Genomic DNA, 18,333 nt, shown 5'->3' with positions numbered 1-18,333 from the left:
ACATTGTCTGTGTAGCCTCATAAACTTTATAAAATATTTAGCAAATGTATTGGTCACAGTTAAAGCTATTTATCTTTTTTATCTCAACTTACAACATCAAATGTTTTTTAATGAACTCCTCGTTCAACAGGACAGTCTATTTTAGAGAATAGCTCATGATGTGGTGAAGCCAATCAGAGTTCAAGTTTTTGACGAATATGAAGCAAATTCCACTTTTCAAAACATGTAACTGGGGAAGTGAGAAAGATCTAGGCATTTACAGTTCATTCTCAGCATTGCTTTCTAGGGAAGCAGTTATCTTGCATTCCATTTCCAACCAAAAGGAAGAATGATTTGGAGTTCAAGGATCAAACTAGTTAGGAAGCTATGGTACACAATTAGTCCCTTTTGTAGGCTATAAAACTGGGTGTCTCCGGTTTCAAAGCCGTGTTCACAGAGCATCTTTCACAGGTTAAGGAAACTGAAAGCATTTTTAGTAGTTCTTATGCTTTGTAACATACTGGCATCTAATTATAGTTTATTGTGCTTTTATGAGATCTTTTTCTTGTAGAAGAAGTCTCAATGATGCCACCAAGTGACAACCAGTCATTTTCACTGAAGGCCTGACAAATTTTGAATGTTCAAGACTTTGGGGAAGAACATGTCAGCTGCTGATTTCACTTTTGAGGGACTGAATTTCTTTACTAATAACCCATTCACTGATTTTGAAGGGAGGAAAAGAAAGTAATTTGTGTTCAAGTACTGTAGCTCTTTTTATAAGAAGCACTGCATCTTTCTCGTTACAGTTTCGATTGATAATATGCTAGATGGACTGGGGCAGTGGGGTGTATGGAGAACTGCTACATTTACATCATCAGCTTGAAAATTCCTCACTTGCTGGACCAAACCTGTCAGAGAACTTCCTGAAGGTTTGCAAAACACTGGGCCAAACTAGCCTTAGATATGACTACAGAAAGCACTAAAGGCTGCCTTAAAAAAAGACACGGTCAGGTGGCCACCTCTGCTTAGTTAAAAAAATTAGCATCCTTATATATTCTTGTCAAATGCCACTTATTTATTTCTCTATACTGTTCCATTAGCCCAGTTAAGAGTCTTTAGTGCAAAAGCTTCTGAGGAATTCCATGCTTGAAAGATAAAACAGGAAGCTACTGTGTCAAAAGTGGACAAACACAAATGTTTGGAAGGAAGATCAGAACATATAGGCAGCATATTGCAGAAACAAAATGTAGTGTGTGAAGTAGAAAAAAAATTAAATTATGTAATCTTGATTTTAAATACTTTTTTTTTGTCTCAATAGCTGGAATTATCCATCTAAAAGCAGACAGTTAAGGTTTTTGGAACAGAAACAGGAAGACAGGTCTTTCCATCCATTGCTTTCAAAATTTCCTCTTTGTCTCTGGTATCTCCAAGCACTCAGGTGGTGATGGAAAGTCATCTCTTGAGCTGAGCTCCAGTCAGTACTCCTGAAAGCTTGACACCAGGCAGCTGCCAGCTAGTGCCCTTCTAGAAAGACCAGAAGCCAGACCCTCTCAAAACAAATGATGCTATTGACATTAACCATAAGAGGAGAAACTCAGAAAAAAATGTCTGAGAACCAAAGCTATGCATTAGAGGATGGGTATTTTATGAGAGGACACTGTTCCCTGTCTGTCAAGAGCTGACAAGAAGGGCCACTGAAGAGGGAGACTTTTTAAAAGCCCAGAGACTCTCTTGGATGTAAAACTCTGCTGTCAGGATGAGTAATCACATTAGCAGTGGAGAAAGTACAATGACATCAATACTATATGCAGTGAGCCAGAAAAGAAAACTATCTCTTAGATTTGAGAGGTGGGCCCATGCAAACATCATAAATTTCAATAAGGCCAAGTGCAAGGTCCTGAACCTGGTCCGGGAAATCCCAAGCATAAGCACAGGCTGGGTGGTGAAGGATGGCAGCCTTGCCAAGAAGGACTTGGAGGTGATGGTTGATGAGAGGCTGAACATGCCCTGGCAGTGTGTTCTCACAGCCCAGAGAGCAAATGATATCCTGGGCTGCATCCAAACAGGGTGGGCAGCGGGGCAAGGGAGGGATTCTGCCCCTCTGCTCTGCTCTGGTGAGACCCTAGCTGGAGCAGTGCTGCATCCAGCTCTGGGGTACCACAGCACTAGAAGGGATTTGAATGGGTCCAGAGGAAGGCCACAAGATGGTTGAAGTACCTCTTCTATGAAGAACAGGTTGAGAGAGTTGGGATTTTCAGAGACAATAGAGCAGATTTCCAGTACCTAAAGGAGGTTTACAAGAAAGCTGGAGAGCGACTTTTTCACACAGGCATGCAGTGACAGGACATGAGGGAATGGCCATAAACTGAAGAAGGGTAGGTTTATGTTAGATATTAAGAAGAAATTCTTTACAGTGAAGGTGGTGAGGTCCTTGCACAGGTTGCCCAGAGAAGTTGTGGACAACCCATCCCTGGAAGTGTTCAAGCCCAGGCTGCATGGAGCTCTGAGGAACCTGGTCTAGTGGAAGGTGTCCCTGCCTACAGCAGAGTAGTTGAAACTTGGTAACCTTATAGGTCCCTTCCAGCCCAAAGCATTCTGTGACTCTCTGAATACTCAGGAAAGTACACACAGAAGGTTAAAAACAAATTTAGCTAATAAGGACAAAAGAATCCAGAACTGAGACTTCTGAATGAGAAAGAATGTAGAGCAAAGGGACAGCCAGGAAGCTGCATAACTTTAACAGAAGGAAAGAAATAAAGGAAATGAATCCATGTGAGCAGTTTTAAAAGTGGATATGGATAGCAATAGGGATAAAAATTCTTAATGACAGTAAGCTGCAAAAGGGGACTGGAAGGCTGATCTTAAACCCAGCTGAGGCAATGAATTCTCTGGTTTGCTTGAAGTTAAAAAACACTGTGAAGTTGGAGGAAAATTCACTGAGGAAAATGGTCAGTGCAAAGGACTTGACTGGATGAGACTCTAGGGAGATGTTGTTCTCACGTGGACTAGAGAGGGACAAGAAAAGGAAAATGTTTATTTCCTTGTGATGAAAATGCTTACTTTTTTCTATTCCAGTAGCATCCTTACTCAGTTAGATGTAAGCCTTAAAGCACTTGCCTGATTTACTGGCCCACTCCATTATCAACTTCAAATAATTTTCAATATTTTTATTAATACTTAATTAGTGAAACTAAGTCTTTTTAGTTTCACAAAGAAGCCAGTGGGAATTTTTTTCTACTTGTTTGGAGCAGAGCTAGGATTTTGTATGCCTTCCTCGGAGCCTTTTTAAAATATTAAAGTTTACCATAACAAAGAAGCTGAACTCAAGACATGGCTAAGTTTTTTCTAGATTCAAGTCAAATAAACTTACGTGTCAGGGGAAAAAATTAGGGTATTTTTAACTATATATTTAAACTTTCTTGCCTAGCTGGTAAACTGTAGTTGTCAGAATCCTTGCTTGTATGTGCTAAGATTTCAACGGGGTCAGATTGTTTATAATTGTTGAAGTTTATACTCTTTCTAAGGGCTAGGTTATTAGTCTAGGGGCTTACTTTCTAGTTATTTGAACTTCGTTTCATCATGTCAGAGTAGTTTTCAGAAAACATTCCCAGTAAGACTCCAGTAGCAGTTACAATAGGGTTTTTTAATTTACTATTATTTTATAGGCAAACATTATATCTGACAGAAAATCTGGCATCAGGATGACAGTTTAACATAAGTGAAAACACAGGGATAGTTAATATGGTCAAAGTTCAGACCTCATGCAAAAAGCCTGGGGTTTTTTTTAAGTCAATTCCTTAGAAGCAGTAAAACACAAGATTTTTGTATTTTTTACTTATTCATTTAAGCTGTCTTTTGCCTAATTTATCCATTTCTTTAACTTAAGAAACTGGAAACTAATGTTTCAGTTGAGTAATTGAATTGCCCTGTTTGTAAAAATCATTCTGAAAATAAAAGCAAAATTATGGAATTTTTTCATTAGGTCTGCACAGGGGTATTTTCTTTACTAAGAAAACTGTGTGACTGGACAGGGTATCTGTTAATGCAAACTAAAGTATGGCAAGTGTGTTTTCCATTACTACATGTATTTTAGTTCTTGGTATGCTACTTTTACATGTCTGAATGTTAAGACTTTGCACAGCTGAGATTGTCAGTTGACAGCTCATACCCTAGAAAAATGAGGCTATTGCTTCTTGACTGAATGGCATATTCTCCTTAAGGTTCTGGTTTATATTTCATTCTGAAACTCTGGGTTTGAATTAGTATCTTGCAGGTAGTTACATCTTGTAAATGGAAAACGAGGAAAATTGTTGCATAGAATATAACGTAGTGCATGTGGAAGGACCTAAAGCAAGTGTATAAAGTGTCGTAACATGATGTCTGCAAATTCTGTCAAGGAAGACAAAACTAAAATGATTTTTAGGTGTCAGGGATCAAAATCAAACCTCTCAGCTTACTCAGGTACGTCCATGTAAGTGTGTACATCAGGTCACATGAGCAGCAGGCACACAGATGTCACATCACGTGTGGGGGAGCTGCAATGGGGGCCATGGCTATTGCCCAGGAAATGTCCTTTCCACTTAGCTGGGTGTCTCCCCATTCCCACACCCTGACAGAATGGAACAAAGAGGCTTTTTCCTTCCAGGATCACGCACATCAGGTGCAGGCCTGAACCAAAAAGCCAGCATAGCGATGAAGCTGATACCGTGAGTGCAGGAGGTGAATGACTCCTAGTGCCTGCAGCGTGAGAATGAACAGGTCTGCAGAGATGTTGTTTGGACAGGGCTTAAGACATTGCTCAGTCTTTTTTATACTAGAGATTTTCAGAAGATCCTACCATTTTTAAATGGATACAATTAATTTCTCCAAAGATGAGAACTTTTAGGTTTTCTCCCTGTCAAAAAGTTATTTTAAGTGGAGTGATAAAGATCAAACATTTGCTCAGTGTGTTTTCCTGTGGTTTTGACAAACAGTTTATTCAAAAAACATACTAAAACTTTGCTTCTGAAGGTCACAAATTATGGCAGTTGTGTGAGTGATTATGCTGTACTAGACTGTAATGCTCTAATACAATAGTTTTGATTTTTTACTGAACTACTCTGGTCCTCATCAATGCTTTAATACAGATTTTAAAATGCACATAGCTAGTTTCAATCTCTTGATAATTATATTACTAAAAGGTATTACACTGTATAACATTTGAATGCCTATTAGGAGAATTTCCGTTGCTAAGATTGAGAGAGCAGTAATGAATCAAGCAAGGCTTTTTTTCCCCCCTTCTGGAAATAATAAGCTCAGTTTTGTTACCACAACACACTGATTTTAATACCTGATCAAAATCAATGATACAAATTTGATATGTTGTTCCCTAGAGGGTAAAGGAATTCTGTATAGCTGTGATTTTTATTTTAAAACTCTATCATAATGCTCGAGACCTGAATACAAGTACAAAACTAAAAAAATAAATTTTTTCCCTACATTATTAAAGGGAGTTTGAGCAAAGCTGTGACATTCAACATGCTGCTTGGTTTTAACAAGAAATCTCCAGAGGCAGCTGAATTGGGAAAAAAAGTTGCTATCATCTAAGAATTTTGAAGTATTTGCTCATCTAGAGAGGAAAATATTTCCTTGCAGCTTCTGTGAATAGTGAATTCTGTGAAGAATACTAGATTCCCATCCATACTTTTACTAACAGATAGAGAAGTTAGCAGAAAGAGGGATGCATATTCTATCAGCCTTCTCTTTTTAGTAGTAAGACCTTTTTATGACCTTCGTAAACTCCTGGAAGATTGTTAGCTAAACTGATAAAGCTTCATACGGGCAGTATAAAGCCAGCAGAAAAGTTCCTGTAGCTTCCTGCTCTCTCTTCAGACTAAGCCATAATGGAAGTTGGAAAGATAATAGATAGATATCATTTAATCATACAAATTGCAGGATATGTTTGCTGAGCTTTGTAAACAACATCTTAATTTTAGGGTTAACTTGTTCCACAAACAGATAAAAACTAACAGGATTTTCAGTAATTTCTTGGAATGCAGTAAGGTTTTTTTTTTTTTAGAAAAGCTTTTAAGAAGTAGTAATGTCTTTTTCTAGGCAGCTAAGAACTGACATAGTGAGTGCCTGCAGAACTACTTAGATGTGGGATTGATTTTATACAAAACATAGATCTGGATTTTGTAACCTGAAGAACTCTTTAACATCTCCTCCGAGCATGGTTTACTTGGAATAGACATCAGGCTCACTAAAAAGTATTTCTTTTATTCACACTACAGAATAAATAAAGTTATTTTTTCCTCTGCCCCATTTCCTAGAAATTTCATTTCCTTGACCAGACATGATCACCATATTTTCAGTTGTAAAGTACTTTTTAGCTTACTGTGTGATTAGGTTATTTGGTTTAATGCTGTGTAATGTGTCATATCTTTAAAAATTTCCAGGTATTAAATTACTGTGCTATATTTTTTTTCTCCCCAAATGCTTTGCCTTTTTAAATTATCTGAAGTTCCTATTATTTTCCCACCTCTAGTTTATGTTTGGCTAACCTGAGAAGTTCAAATAATAAAATGGCAGATAAAATTGTCAGTGCATATTTCTGAAACTTCTTACTCAGTGCCACAGAAGCTTTCCTTTTCTTGAAGGATCTAGTGATAGTTAAACATTGTTTTCACTGTTATTACTGTTCCTAGGGTGTATTTTCTGTGCATGACATTCTTGTTTCAGGTACATGACTTGTGTTTTTCCAAGAGCCATCTTCTCCCATTTTCCCTTCTCAGTCTGTACAAGTATCCTTAAGGCTCCCATTAGTATTCTAACATATAACACTAGATGCAAGAACTATTTTTCTCTGAAGTACAATTTGCATCGCCAGTTCCAGAAAGTTTGGGTTTTTTTCTTTTCGATTTTTGGTGTTGTTTCATTTGTGTTAGTTTTTTGGTTGTTGGGGTTTTTGTTTGGGGCTTTTTTTTTTTTTTTTGGTTTGTTTTCTTGTGGTTTTTCTGTTTCATTTTTGTTTGTGGTTTTTTTTTTCTTTCGGTAAGAGCGGTGACACACTGGAAGTGGCTGCCTTGAGAAGCTGTGGACACTCCATCCCTGGAGGTGTTCAAGGTGTGGCTGGACAGGACCTTGAGCAACTCGATCTGGAAGATGGTCCTGCCCACAGCAGAGGGGCTGGAGCTAGATGGTCTCTGAAAATCCCTTCCAAACCAAACTAGTCTGTGATTCTGTCAGGACGTGGGAATAGGAAGACACCAAAGTCTTATGGAAAAGCAATCAATCCTGATTTGATTCTTGAACTCAAGCTGGTTTTTAGTAAGTGGGAAGCATAATGTTTATCTATATATTCATATAATATTTGCAGTCTAGTCCACAGTTGTACCTTCTACCTATTGTCTCTGGATTTTCGGACCTACAAACTTCAGTGCTAAAGTGATATGTCGGGATGCAAGCCATGCAACACGCTAGCTTTTTTAAGTTCTTCAGCAATGCTTACAAATCTGCCGCTTCAAGGGGGATTCCTATTGAGTTTTCCATTTCTATATTTGTCTCCTTCAGGCTGAAGAGGATGATTGAACTTACTCTAGGAGGCTAATTAATACAGACTGAGGCACCTGATGAAACCCTGGGATTGCAAACTTCAAAGATCCAAGAGTGGCCCCTCTCTGTCATAGAAACTAATATAAGATATAAGACTTTGTCTTCTAAATCAGTTGGCTACATTCTGCCTGTCTGGCACTATAGCAGTAGTAACAGTAGGGGAAGAGCCTCTTACTTTGCCTCCACCCTGGCTTTTAGCCAAAGCTGTGTAGAAGCCCATGAAATGAGATGCAGCAGGAGGTCCTTGCATTAAAGTATGTTAAAAGTTATTAAAGAAATAATGGTTAACTAAGCTGCTTAGTATTGTAAATCAAAGAATGTGGTACAATTTCAAAAGCAAATACTGTAGTATGTAAAGGACAGTATTAAACAGTCACTAAAGGTACTAGTTGTCACATTTGGAAGGTTAGAAATGGGTCTAACCCATTTCTGTGGGCCATAGGGTAACTTGCATTCTAAGCAACGCATACATGATAGCTTAGGAATCGAGCAAATTATATTGTTTTACTTGATAAATTTGAGGTGAGATGCAAGTGGCTGAATTTTTTCATAATTAACAAGAAAAAAAGAAGCAGTAACAATAATTGTCTGTAAAAGAAACGCCATCCTCAACTTCAATCTCTCCAACAAAGTATCAAAGATATTCTAAAGGTTATGCTGTTAAATTTTATATATTAAGTGGGTATGCAAATAAAAAGAACTGGAAACTGGCAATTCAAGAATCTTCAAGCTCATTTTCTCTATGTACACTAGAAGAAAGAAAAGAAAATGAAAAAGAAAATAAAGAAAGAAAAAGCAAATTAAGCACTTGGTGTCGATAATCGATGGAGAAAATCTCCAATTTTGCTGTTTGGACCAGTCAAAGATAAGTTTACAGTCACATTAATAACAAACAAAGCACAGGAAAATTTATCTTGAATGCTAGCAAGAGACTGGTTCTGTAACACAAACCTCTATTTATCCCATTTTTTACTGATAACTTCTTAGAGAAGGTGAATTCTCTATTTCAGTTTTGTCTTGTAGATCACAAGAAAATCTCATCTTCTTTGTTGATTTTGTACAATTCATACCTCTATCACAAATTTAGTATTTCCAGAATGATGCAGAAATGGTTTCCACAACATAGTATTTAAACACATGCAATAGTGCCACTTCAAATCCTTTCACTGAAATTTACCTACAGGAAATACAACAATAAACTGAAAAATTATGTCATCCAGAGTAGTGTGGAAACTTTATCTCATAACATACTAATCTGAAAGTAACAGTAACATACTAATCTGAAAGTAACAAACTATTTTCTTTTGAGTCCTGCCAGTTTTCTTTTGCTTAGCAAATACTCGTTGATAGACAGAAACAAGCGCTTTTCACAATAAGTAAAAACAGATGCATTACTTAAGAAAGGAATGCAGGATTCAGAGTCAGAATCATCTCTCATGTACTTCAAAATCCAGCATTATTCAATATATTTGTCCTTATTCCATTACATGCAGTTGGCTTTGCATGGCAGCATGTTGAAGTATCTTTTTGTATTTGACAAATGACATTCAATGCAGCAATAATTATAACCTTTCAGGGTATCAAGACCAAGAAAAATGGATCTCAGTTAAGCATATCCAAAGATATTGCATTTCTATCAGCAGTGCATCCCAAGTCTGCTGGGATGCTTCAGGATGAAGGTCTGGTCTTGGGTTTAAATGTTGACTCCTGACACAGACTTTTATTTGCTAGTCTTTTGGCCTGCTGATAAACTACAAATAAATTACCTATGTTTCAAATGCTATCATCAGTTCAATCATACATAGTCTTTCCTCTTACAAACAGCTGAAAACAAAGAAAATATGACCTTTTCTTTTACACTGGTGCTGTGGACATTCACATCTCCTGAATCATAGGATCAAGTTAATATATTAAAAGGCAAATTCAAGTCAGCATTCAGTTATTTCAATGTCTTAATATTTGAAAAAACTGCAGTTCCTGTGATCCAAATGGCAAAGCTGCCATTTATTCAGATAGAAATAGTTAAATTGTTGAACCTAAGGGATTGCTTGGCTTTCAGGAATATTTGAAAACCTGGTGTTTTAATATAAAAGTTCCGAAGTATAATAGCCAACATATATGTGTACATTTAAAATTTCCAGTCTTGTATCTCAGCTGCATACCAACCTGCTATAATCTCAAGTTAATTGAAAATTTTATTATTGAGAGCTTTATTCTCCTTGCTCACACACACATTGGAAAAAATCTTACACTTCAGTATACAAATTGATCCCGAGATAGGAAAATTCAAAGAAGAAAGTTCATTTCAGGTACATTGCAGCACAGCTGATCTCGAGTTTTGGCCTTTGCTTCAAAGTATCACTTACTGGCTTACTGCTAAACCGTGGATTATGTGGAATAGTGGTCTGTTCTAGCTTGTCATCTGAATGCTTAAACATAATCTGCTTTTCAAAAGACTTTCTCCAGTTTTATGTATGGCACATACAGTAGTGGCATAATGCATTATTAAAGTTCAGATTTAAAAAATGAGTTTTCATGAAGAAGCAATTAGCAGTAACTATAGAAAAAAGTCTTTTGCTTCCTATGCAGGAGCAGATCAGAAAAGACCTGCACATATCTAACTCATTTTCTTCCCATTGTGTTTGTCCATTAAGCAGATGAAGTGTACACTTCCCATGCTGTTCCATTCATACAGCCCAGTGTTCATTCAGAAACAGAACGTTTCCTTTAGTTGATGGATTAAAGGCAGGAGAGGGGGAGGTGTGTAAAAATGTTTGGGGATGTGCAATATTTCAGGAACAATGTTTAATGGTTAATTCACACTAGAAGTTTGTGATGTATATTCTACACATCTTCAAAACAAAACAGGTTCTGCCTCTTAAATGAACAAGAATAACTTTTAAAGAGAAAGACCCAATGAAGGTTTTTGTGCAATTGCTGAGAAGCTAAATGTCAGGTTATTTTTTAAAGCAATCTTGTATTACACTTTCAATATACTAAAAAAATTAAGCAAATACAATGTTTTCACACCACCTTGACTGACCTTGCACTATATTTTGGGAGGTTGAAATGTGAACCTAAGAATGTGTATTAGTGACCTTAAGAGCAAGTAAACTCTGTAAGCAACTTTAAAGGTTATTGTTTGCTTTTTATCTTCACTTGCCGACCAGGTGTCTCTAGCAAAGTAAATCTGAGGAAAAGCCACTTTTTGTTGGAGGCTCTTTGTGAGCAAAACAGATGACATAGAGAGCAGGTGTTAAAATAGTGAAAAAGGCAAACAGCAGATATTTTACAGGATGTTTAGCTGTGGAAGAGGTAGTAAAAAAAAAAAACAAAAAAACCCAGGCAGTTCTAAAGCATCTTATTTAGAAGCTTTTGCTCAAATACAAGAAACATTTCTCTGTCTTGTAAATCAGGATCTATCTTTTGATTCCCCAAAGAATGGGTTAGAGATAGTTATCCTATTCCTCTTGGCACTGAGTTCCCAGGGACTGACAGGAAAAAGCATAGTTTTTACTAAATAAGGATGCTTACTGGTTTCTGTTTACCTGATGTCACTTGTGATACTGTGTTTGTCTACTTAAGTGGCATTTAGGACTGAAGTGTTGTGTGATTTACTATTTATGTTAGGAAATGGTTTAGCAGCTGAGTAGATTAGACTATTCTACTTGGTGTTTTTCATCCTACATTGCACATCTGTTAATTTTGGTCTTAGCATTACAATAGTGAGCATTGTAAAAAAATAAGTAGAAAGGTAAGGAAGTGAAGGAAAGTAAGTTGCCTGTTTGAAAAAAACTACTCAACTGACATTATTTGTCTCTCTAAATTAAGCATCCTAAACCTATAAAGAGAGATTTAGAATTCCAGACTGGAGCCTTCAAGTGTATGCATTTTAGATTTGAGCTTCAAGGCTCATTTTCAGGTTGATGAAAACCCTGTGCTGTTTGTTTTGGTATGTGAACTTTAACACTCACAAATTTGCCAGCAGGTTTCATTGTAACTTTGTATTTGATGAGAGCAGTGAGCCCTAATGCAAAGTTCTTTTATAAAACTATGTATGAAATAGCCATTCTTTGTAAAAAAACTGAATTCTCTCCATTTGCAACACAGATTTCTTTCACTACGCAGTGCCAAGTTCTTAAATATTTATTGCTTACAAGACAGGCATCTTGGTAAAAACATAAACACTCATAAAAGTACTATGCACTCAGACTATACTATCACATTTTTCCAGGTGGTAGTGAAGTAAGGGGGTTTTAAGTCAAAATATGCTGAAATGCATTACATTTTGAATTTAATGAATTTCTATTAAAAATGTGAAATACTGATAAGGTTTATTCTCCAGTAATAAGAATATATGCTGCAAATTTTTTTCCTGCTCTTTCAGCTACAAATGTTGCCACTTTGGCAATAAATATGTCATTTTCCCCTTAAAGGAAGGCATTAGAAGAAGCTCTGTGGTATCTGTAACACCTTTTCCAGACTATTTTTCCCTTGAATCTTGTACATTTCACTGAAAGTGTTACAGGATGCAAAGGATGTCTGCTAAAGAATTTTCTTAAAATTCTATCACTTCACAAGGCTAATTTCACTGCAAGTCTGACTTGCAGTCTTTGCTGGAACTACACTTCTTTATCAGTGGTGTTTAATAGGTTAATTTCTGCATTCAAGTTTCGAAATCACATTTCAGATATCATTTTTTAGGCATGCCTTGGATAAAGGTACATTCCATATTCTTTAAATAGATCTCAAATAGCCCTTGGCAGTTAATTATAAATTAGTAGCTGCTTCTCTCATGTCAGAAACTTCAGACATGCCCACAGTCCATCTGTGTATGCCATTTGTCCAAGCAACTCAAATGTAATGACAAACTTTAAAGCACAATCTCTGCAGCACTCTGCAGTTCACTGTTCCTTTCTAGTTAATATTATGTTCCCAGACTTCAAAGCAACTTTTTGATTGAAAGGTAAATCAGAAATTTAGCTTAGACAATGCACTCTGCGAATTTAGGCACCGTTCAAGAAAAGTTTCTGGGATATAAATTATAACACCCTACCTTCATTAGCCACTGAGTGTTGTTTTCCATGATGTTCTCAAGCAGCTGCAGTCTTTGAACGGAATCATCATAGTCCAGAGGCGCATCCCTCTGCACCGCGTTGGACACGTACGGAGCGGAGGAGCGGCAATTGTCCGCCTCGGGCAGAAGGAAGGTGTAGCTGCACGACCCGTGCTGAACCTGGTACTGCTTCTTTCCTATCGTCTCCATGCTCTTACTGAAGGAGTTGTATCCTGAAGCTAAGAATATGCCGCAGCCCAAGAAGAAGCAGGCGGCCAGCTGCATTTTAATCCCTGCGGTAACTCGGCGGACCTAGAGAGCCTGGATGCGCTGGCCAGAGCCCGGCCCTAGCTAACCTGAGGCTCAGCCGAGCGCTCCGCTGCCATGTGCCGCCAGCCGAGGGCTGGGCTGGGCTTGCCTGCCCCGGGCGGGCCGGGAGGTGCGGCCGCTCCCGCCGTGCCCGCACGGTCCGGCGCGGGAAGCAGCAGCTGCGGCCGCCCCGCCTGGCCCGCTGCCTTCCTGCCTTGCCCTGCACCGAGCCGAGCCCAGCCGAGCCCCCCGCCCTTATAGCAGGAGCTGTAAGAGCCGGCACACGTGTGGAGCGGAGCCGCTCCGCCCTCCCGGGCTCGCCAGGCCGGGGGGCAGCGCACAGCGCCGGGCGGGAGCGGGGCGGCGAGAGGAAACCCCAGGGAGGAGCCGGCAGCGGCAGGACCCCTGCGAATTCCTGCAGCACGGCCCTCATTAAGAGTTTCCTAGACAGAGCCATCAGTTCCGATAGCCTCCAACTATGCTAGTAAATTATTTGCGATGGTAATAATTTTTAAACTCCTTACCCTCGACCACCCCCGCTAAACACACGCACACACTCACACACAAGAGTCCCTGGACTTGTTTGCTCTTAATTTATTTTCTTTAAAATGCGCTGAACCAAGATGTAATTTAGTTGTAGTTTAATACGTTTTAGAATTACAGAGAAAGACACTGCCCCACGTACCCAAAGCAGGCTTGGGTACGTCCTTGCAAAGAGAACACGAGGGGCAATAATTAGAGGTTTTCAGTTGAGCACAGAATTTGTATTTTACTGAATCTCTGAGATGAACACTCATTTTTAGGTATGTCTGTCAAGGGTTAAACGTTTACAAGCTTTTTATTTATTATTTTAATGGCATTTTTTTTTCTGTATGACATGGCTAACTTTGGAAGTGCTTATGTTAATATAAGAGTTAGAGATCATAAGTCAGCTGGGACTGGAAGAGGAAAAACCATCCAGAGGCAGTGGCAGTAAGGCATGGCTCAGGAAGTCGCATGGCTGAATAGGAATTACCCTGTTGGCTCTCCCTAGCCCAATTCTGTGCCCTTGGGAGTGGGAAATACCCATTAAAAGGGAGGGAAATTCTAATAAAATATTTGAAATTTATATGTAAGAGTAAAAAGGACTACTTCCCAACTCCCATGGTCTCTGCAATGATCGGTCATCTTGAAAAAGTGGAAAATTACTAGCCAACTTGCCAACTTACCAACTTACCCTGGGAAAGAGTCCGTTCCACTGAAATTCTGGAAAAGTTTACCTCTTTGTAAGGAGAAATTGTCTTGTTGAAACCAGCATGATAGGATCCTAACTCCTGAAGACAAACTGCTTGAGATTTTGGCTAGGTCTGGATCTGGAAATGACAGGTTTTTCTTAATTAAAATAAACACAAAGAATGTCGTGCTAGTCAAACCAACATGAATTACTGACCAAAGTTTCTCATATTCAAGGAAAATCCCAGCATGTCTGAAGCATCTCTTAAGACAGACTCTCACGTAACTTGCTTTGTCTCATATAGTGTATAATGTGGCTTTACTTTTTTATATCATGGGAGTTGTGTTCAGGGGTTGTCAAAAATAGTTGTAGAAGCTAAAATTCATGTCTTGGATTGCTGGAAGCTGCTGAGATTTCTTTACATAGTTACCTTTGAAAGGAAAATTTCTAGAATTCTAGCGGAATCCAGAAAGATTCTGATTATATTCGGACTGTAATGAGTGAAACCAATTTGTAGGATTCTTTCCTTTGGATTTATATGCCACTGTTCATCCTTCTAATCAGAGGAAACACAGGAATATCTTTGGAATGGCCAAGATTATTTGCAACAAAATGTACGTATTGGGAGGGTTTGCTATATGAAGTATGCATTCTCCATCCCTTCAATTTTGCATTGCAATAACCAGGCAGATAAATGTGACAGCTACTTGCATTGATAACAAAGTTTCAAAGTTGTTGTATACTGGTTTCTAATTTTCAGTGAATTGAAGTCTTTAAAAGAATGTTTAATTCCATGTGAATAACAGTGTTTGCAAGAGACTTGACGAACTTACTGTTATCCAATGAAGACAGAATATAGCGTTAGATTAATCCACTAAACTGTGGGAAGAATTTCTATTTAACCAGACATTCCAATTCAGTATTTTCTGTTATTTGGGTACTTTAATTAATTTGCTAAGTTAAATGAGAATTTCCCATTGCAACTTGTCCTTAAATTGGTCTGTTCTCTGTTTTCCTTGCACAGCTAGCCTGAAAAAATAAAGGGCCATATCCTCCTAATCATCCTTCCTTTCACCACGACATGTGTATGCTCAGTAGAGTAGTGATGAAAATTAGATTTCTCCAGCCCTGGAAATATCTGTTTCTTAATGAGGAAGAACTGGAAGATAATTTTTATTTTTCTGAGTATATTTTCATGATTTTGGTTTTAAATTCTTTAGTTAGATATTAAGTGAAAATATGAGACTAAACAGTGTAGTCTTTTAGAAGTTTTATTTTTAATTATTAGAGCTCTACTCAAGGGACTGAACACATATAAAAGACAAGATTTAAGGGAGAATCTGCTGAGAATTCATTAGAAAGGATCTCCATGAGAGGCTTGGTTAAATCAGTAGTTTTTGAATGGCTATAAAGCTAGTCATCTGTATGCTGCCCTAGTGAGTCACATCACCGTTGTAATCTGGCAGCTCAGTTTTGCTGAGTTTTGGAGGAGAGATGGGTGTCTCTAAAGGTTTGAACTGGAGTCTGTTTTCCTTTATGAAAAGCTGAGGCATGACCCTGGGAGGCCCTTGTGCTGTAATGAGGCCAGGAGCAAAACTGAATTTGGAGACTGCTTAGGAAGCTTGCTGTATCCTGGGCCTCCACTAGGGAGAACTGTGGTTGTAGGAATACTGGAAAGAGAAACAAGTTCACCTTTTACTGTGTTTTAAGCTGGGCTTGGTTTTTGTGTCTTGGTTTTTGTCTTGTCGTTGTGAATGGATGAATGAGTAAATGGCCAGTTGCTATGGCAGCTGTCTGCAGTTCGAGGAAAAGGTAGAGAAAGCACAGATATTATTCTGAGCAGTGACAACAAATTCCTAATGGAAGACTCTTACCAGCACAGCGGGCACCACCAGTTAGCTTCTACTCACTAAGATCTAAGTCTTGGAGTAACACCCTGAGGTGCACCATGGTAATGATTTCCCCAACTTTTCTTTGATAATCCCAGACTGAAGGGGCAGTAACTAAAATACAAGCCCACACACACATATAACCAAGAGAGGGTTTTGCTGTTTCCCCATCTGGGTCCAATGGACTCATATTGCTTTAATGAGGTGCTCTTTCCCACTGTCCAGGAAAGTCAGTGATTGTTCACCTTGCCAAAGAAATAAATACACATCCCTTTAACCCTTTGCTGCAGCTCAGAGCCGTATTTGGTGCATCTTTTGGAGCAGTTGATTGTGATCCTTCACCCTTTCTATCCCTTTGGGAGCAGCTTTCCCAGCTGTGAAGGAGGAAGTGGTCTTCTCTGCCTCTCCAGAGAGTCAAAGCCAGTCAGAGTTCAGGAGGAAAGAAAGTAGTAACAGCTAAATTTAGAAAACTGGTGTGAAAAGTAAGGCAAGTTAAATCCATTTTTGTCCTTGAAATCTGAGGAAGAGAAAGGAAGATGCCTGAATACAGCCTTTTTACTGAACCTTAGAGGCATTTTGACAAATCTGCTTGAAAGGGAGGGCTTATTCTGAAAACTGAATGACTGAGATCTGTCCCCTGTCAGTTATGAGAACGACCATTTCTTTGTTAGACATGTTGAAGTAGGGAGGAATTTAAATAATTTGGCATGGAGTCTTATAAATGTCAGAAACTGAGTAAAAAGTTATAATTCAGACTGGTCACATCCTCTCAGTATTTCTTTCATGTTCGTTGCTCTCTTCATCTGTCATTTCTGCTGTTGATATGGAGTGTTATATTTACATTCATGATACATTTTTCCTGTAAACTAAAATACAGCTTTTAGCCTGTGAGTTCTTGCTTTCTTTAGAGCTAAGTATATACCATAAAATACCAAATAGTGAATATATTTAAAGTACAAATTAGATATTTTGCTTTTTAGAAAGAAGATACCCACTCTACAGAACTCACCTTATAAGCAGAGCTGAAATGTGTATTTTGTCAAAACTAAACATTTAGAACATTTTGCCAGATGTGTGCAGGCAATTTCCTTTCCTGGGAAAAAGTAAATTCCCTTACTCAGCCAATCATGAGTTTCTTCCATACAGCATATGACCAGGCTGCTTTGAGAGAGATGCCTGAATTCTACTAATATTATCTTTCCAATTATCATTTTACTTACAGCTGCATAGCTTCTGTTTGACAGGCAGATACAGAGATCTTGTGAGACCTCTGATATAAAAGGAAGCATATAAACTTAAGCAATATAAGAAAATGTTGATTTGGCTTCAGTCTGCTATCTTCAAACTTTGCCACCTAAAACTTTCAAGATATTGATTAGTAGATAAGTTCTCATTTCAGCAGTTTACTCATTTTAGGAAGGGAAAACTACATCATAAAATATGTGCAAACTAAAGGCAAAACCATGTAAACAAGTAGGTTTTGGTGCTGCATTCTTACAGGGATATTTAATCTACATATATAAATGAAAATGCTGTAATGTAACTTCAAAATCAAATCTAAGGTGAAAGATCATCTGAAACATGGAATAACTTAATAAAGTATTTTATATATTCCTGGTATTTACATTCCTCAAATTTTGACACTCAGTGTTAAGTTCCCACCTTTAGTTCCTGGTACTTTAATATTAGTTTATGATTGTTCCATTTGCTGTCTTCAAAATATTTTCCCTCACTGTAAGTAGTTTCGCATTTTTCTCAGGAACAAATGTCAACAAGGACAAGACTCATGAACTTGTAACTTAAAAACTTAAAAAACAGGGAACAGGATCTACAACCCTATTTGATTTTTAGGCTGCTGAAAATCTTGTCTGTTTTTAGATCTTACAGTCTTTTTCAAAGGGAGGTTATTATGTTTTCCTATAAGCCAAACAATTTCTTTTCAACCAGACCCATAGTTCAGATTTTTAGCACTTTAAAATTATTAATAATATCTGACCAATCATTCCTACTTTCCCCACCATTTGCTCATTATCTTTTTTATTCCATCTGAGCTTCTCCACCAGTCTCTCAGGACTTCTTTAACAAAGTCTCAGGATTCCACTCACTTTCTCAGCTGCAGTTTATTTCTAATCTCTCAGAACATCTGGTGTAGCATCTTGTGAATTCATAATCATCTGTATGTTCCATCTCTGATGTTCCATCACGTCTCCTCTGAGTGCCCTTCCTTACAAGGGAGGGCATTTGCCCAGTAGTTCTCATTTTGTACTTCTGCTGAAGGGACAAGAGGTCAATAA

General features: G+C 38.1%; 1 protein-coding gene across 2 annotated transcripts in view; it reads right to left on the bottom strand.

Annotated features, from left to right (window-relative positions):
• ANGPT2 (angiopoietin 2) overlaps window positions 1-13,166 on the bottom strand; it is a 41,503-nt gene extending 28,337 nt beyond the window's left edge. Inside the window, exon 1 of one of the 2 annotated variants that reach the window (XM_014869523.2) lies at window positions 12,629-13,166. In XM_014869523.2, the coding sequence (XP_014725009.1) occupies window positions 12,629-12,913 (285 nt within the window). In that variant the 5' untranslated portion in view covers window positions 12,914-13,166. The remainder of the gene's footprint in view (window positions 1-12,628) is intronic. The other variant, XM_014869525.2, reaches the window with a different exon arrangement.
• Between the last annotated feature and the right edge of the window lie 5,167 nt (window positions 13,167-18,333).

The sequence above is a fragment of the Sturnus vulgaris genome, chromosome 3 (assembly GCF_052056855.1).
Source record: "Sturnus vulgaris isolate bStuVul1 chromosome 3, bStuVul1.hap1, whole genome shotgun sequence".
Lineage (NCBI taxonomy): Eukaryota > Metazoa > Chordata > Aves > Passeriformes > Sturnidae > Sturnus > Sturnus vulgaris.
This window is presented reverse-complemented; position numbering and strand designations above follow the sequence as displayed.